Source organism: Clinocottus analis, unplaced genomic scaffold (genome assembly GCF_023055335.1).
Source record: "Clinocottus analis isolate CAN_PGR_092001 unplaced genomic scaffold, fCliAna1.0.p SCAF_8, whole genome shotgun sequence".
Lineage (NCBI taxonomy): Eukaryota > Metazoa > Chordata > Actinopteri > Perciformes > Cottidae > Clinocottus > Clinocottus analis.
This window is the reverse complement of record NW_027176240.1, coordinates 10980071-10984135: the sequence shown is the minus strand read 5'-3', so window position 1 is coordinate 10984135 and position 4065 is coordinate 10980071. Positions and strand designations below refer to the sequence as shown.

The 4065-nt window shown below is 37.5% G+C and overlaps 1 protein-coding gene across 1 annotated transcript in view; it reads left to right on the top strand.

Moving 5' to 3' along the window:
• LOC137779452 (rho GTPase-activating protein 19-like) overlaps positions 1 to 1282 on the top strand; it is a 7457-nt gene extending 6175 nt beyond the window's left edge. The window contains exon 11 of the mRNA XM_068567191.1: positions 63 to 1282. Within this exon, the coding sequence (XP_068423292.1) occupies positions 63 to 84 (22 nt within the window). The 3' untranslated portion in view covers positions 85 to 1282. The remainder of the gene's footprint in view (positions 1 to 62) is intronic.
• The last annotated feature ends 2783 nt before the right edge of the window (positions 1283 to 4065 follow it).

Genomic DNA, 4065 nt, shown 5'->3' with positions numbered 1-4065 from the left:
ACCTAATCGTCCTCTCTTTCTCTCTTTCTCTTTCTCTCTCTCTCTCGCTCTCTCTCGTCCAGGATTTGGACTCTTCACAACTAAGGAAACATCAGGCTGACTGTTATGTTAGGGGTATTAAATGATCTGAGGTATCGACACAAAGTAAACGGTGTAAAGCAAGGCACTGAAGTTTGTCTGAAAGGTTAGTAAGATAGCAGGAGACCACCCAAATTCCTTTGCAGTCTAGCAAGTTTTACGTAACCTAAATAAACAATGAGGATGTTGCATGCATTATTTTAAGTCAATTAAATGTACCTGTTTTCTTGCCCAATCTTCTTTTTTCTTTTACAATGTTGCGAGTGTCATGTGTTTACACTTGTGAATTTGTGGCTTTTTGGCTTTACCATTGACTGAAACATGTTAATTTGATTCAGAAGCGTATGTATTTATTTTCGTAATGTTTCAAGTCCTGGAATCCAGTGCATCAGATGTATTGGTCAAATGTGATATGCAGGCTTTTCTATTTAAATGTTACATTTGTTTGTAAGTTATAGTAGGTTTAGTTAGACTCACACAGTCAACGTGTGAGTCTAGTCAGTTTAAGACTTTTATTAGCAAAGTGGTAAATTCTGAAATGTGCCTTTACTGAATATATCTTAAATTACTTATTAATGTAATTTGTACTATACATTTTCTCTTTAAATTCCAGATGGCTTAAAGTTTGTGGTGACATTTTGTTAAATAATTTATTCAAATGTCTGTAAATTAAGATGGTTAAGATTAATAGAGGTTGAGAGATATAGAGTTGAAGGCTATAAACGATCTTGTGTGGATTATATTAATAGTTTTCTCTGTTTCCAATAGATTAAACCTTCGGTGATAGTAAAGAATACTGTGATACATAAACTACTGCTACTTTAATCTTCAGGTTGTTTTTGTATTGTGAATTTAACTGTTACATTGCTTGCTATGCATTTGTGCTTACTATGCATTTGTACTTTTTATTTGTTACATTTTATGGTTTTTAAATTCTTTTTTTTATATTTGTATCTTTTATTTTCAAAGGTTAATGAAGAGAAATGTGTTGTTTGCCTTCTACTGTGGTTGTTAACCCAGGTGCTTTCTGGGAGAGTTTAACCTGCTTGTTGTCTTATGTGGCTGTTTCCAGATCAGTCGTCACTCATGTCACTCACTCTGTTACAATTCAACTATAACGTGATGATTGATCAACATGTCCACTGATGTATTGATGCTGCTGTGAAGCTCTGCTACTCACTGCAATTAAAAGACATCAAGCTGACTTCTGTGGGTGTCTTTTCATTTGAAAGGTTGGCATGTGGGCTTCAGTACGAACTTCCTTCCAGTTTGTCACTTTTCCTTTCTGGAATATCAGTAGTGTTGCTCTCTGAAGCTTGTGAGTTTATTTAAACCTTTATTTAACCAAGAGAGTCCCATTAAGACTGAAAATCTATTTTTGACGGAGACCAGGCCAAGACAGACAGAAGCATAAAAAAAACACAGTTACTGACAGAAACAAGAACAAGACCAGTTAAAACAAACAAGCTAAGAGACAGTAACAGTCAATTTAAGAAACATTTACATTTTTGGTAACTATTTCTTTCATTCTAGACTCAAAGGCAATCAGTGGTATCAGTTCTTTGCGCTTTGAAACATTCTGCAATATAATCCAAGATGAGGGGGCAGAGTACACACAAGCCATTTTTCCCATTTCCGTTCTGGCATTTGGGACAGCGAGCATAAAAAATGTCCTGACAACACAAAGAGTATTGTCCGACACTTCTCTGCATGATGAAAACACACGGGTAGTTTGGGAGCAGATTAAGGATTGCCTTATAAAGGTGTACCAATGACAGCCCACGGGTGGCCAAAGCAGACTATCCTACCCAAGAGTATAACTCAGAGATTAGTCAGAGCTTTACAATTTGTAGTGAACCGTAGTGAAGCATGGTCAGCTGCATCCACCCTTTGAAGAGAGTTAGCAGAGGCATGCATATAAAGAAGATCACCATAGTACAACACAGGTAAACATCTTTATTTTACATTATTTGATGTTGTTTTACTTGCAGCCACAAGGTGATGCTGTTTAGTTGCAAATAATTTGTCAGAGTGCCTGAGGTGCAACATCTCCTCTGATCTGGTCAAAATAAAAAAGATATGAGAAAGATCTGCTTGTTAGCTACTCCTGTATGGTTAAAGACCTCAAATATGTTTTTATGTGAACACTCAATATTGTTTATGAATAGGGCAAGACTTGCTACTGCTGCTTCTTTTAACTCCCTCCTTTTGAACTCTCCCAACTTTAACTGTACGTAATCAAACAGTCAGAAATCAGTCGTCAAGTTGATTGCAAACTTTTAGGCTTATAACGGCCATTTCAACAAATGGGAAGGAACCCCAAATCAACCCAAACACATGTAACACTGTGTGCTGAAATATACAGAGATGTCGAAATACAATTGAATGTTGAATCAGTTTAGGCCACCATATATACCCACAAGGTCACTAATTGTAAACATACCTAAAAATGGTTGCTTTTCACAGTAAATAATTTGCCCAAATTGAACATATTTTAGTGACTGGGTGGAGAATTGGAGTGAGTGCTGCTCTCCAATAGGAGGAAAGTCTCAGTGTGTCATTATGGTGTCCATGTCAATGCATGTTTGGTATTGTAAGTATATGTTGTAAACATCTGTGAAAATGGGTCTGCTTTTTCTCATGTTCTGTAAATATACATCAGACAGCTTCCATAATAGGAATACTATTGTTTTACAGCCAAAACTCAGAAGGGTTTTTATTTAGCATTCTTCCTCGAAATTGAGCATGCTGACTGTAAAATGAGTCGGACATACTGCAATCAACTTTACATTATCTGGTGTGCACACGAACCCACAAGCATATACATGATGAGTGGATGTGATTTGGCTTCAAATGTAAGCACTAAAATTACTTTCAGAGGGAATGAATTCCATCTAGATTCCAAAACTACAGATAGAGAAATACCACACGGAAAGAGGGGGGAGCAAATCAATGTTCAAATATTTGGGTAGACTCAGCATAGTTTTTGTTTCTCCCAACAATAGAAAGTGGAAAAGTCTTTTCAGAAAGAAGAAATACACAACTTTTTGGGGGTTTGAAGCATGCTGTGAAATTCTCTATATGCTAAATTTGGTTTCTTTCAGTTTTTTCTTTCTCTCTATCAAGCACTTCTGACTTTTGTGACAAACTAACAAATTCATTCCTCTATTCTGACACAATAAGCTGCCAGCTTTGTCTTCATAAAAGTTCAGTTACAAGCTGCAGGAAAATATTCATTACCTCCACAGGGCTAGACGAGATGCGCCTATTTCCTCATCAGAGTCAATTGTTGGTGAGCTCTTCTGTTTTGCAAACTCTCCTCAGGCTAATTGTAAATTGCTGCCATGTCCTCCTAAAGTAGAATAATTCCTGTTGTGTATTTGTCGACATTCCTTTCGCGACTCTGAGAGAGCAGAGGGACGTTACCATCCACCCCCCATTACCACTAAACACCACTGTCTCCTCTTTAATTAGCCATTCATAGAAGTAAGATCAACACTGCACTGACACTTTTACCGGCACAGATGGAGCTTGTATTCTGAGGTATGCATGTGTGTGTGTCACCCTGCATATGTACAGACATACACACCTCAGCATAGGTATGCATTTCTAGTTGGTCAAGCAGCAAAGCAGACAGATGTTTTGTCTTGCATCTTCCCTGCCTGCTGCCCTTCGTGCCTTTGTTAGTTTAAGTTAATGGGGTTTGGGTTTGGAGGGATCCACCCGGCAGCAGAGCACTCTGTAGAATCGAAAAAAAGTGACCCAGTGGCTTGAGCCAAGCAGAGTACAGCCATGGCTGCATATCTGAGGGGTTTGCTACTTTTTGTTTGGTTTCAGTAAGTTATAAAAGTTTAAGTTACTTTAATTTTAAAAATACCTTGAGTTCCAAAGCAACCAAACTGCTGATTAATGATTAGTATAGTTCCTTACTGACTGAATAACAAAAACAGACAACACAAAAACTGACAGACACCATGCAAATCCATA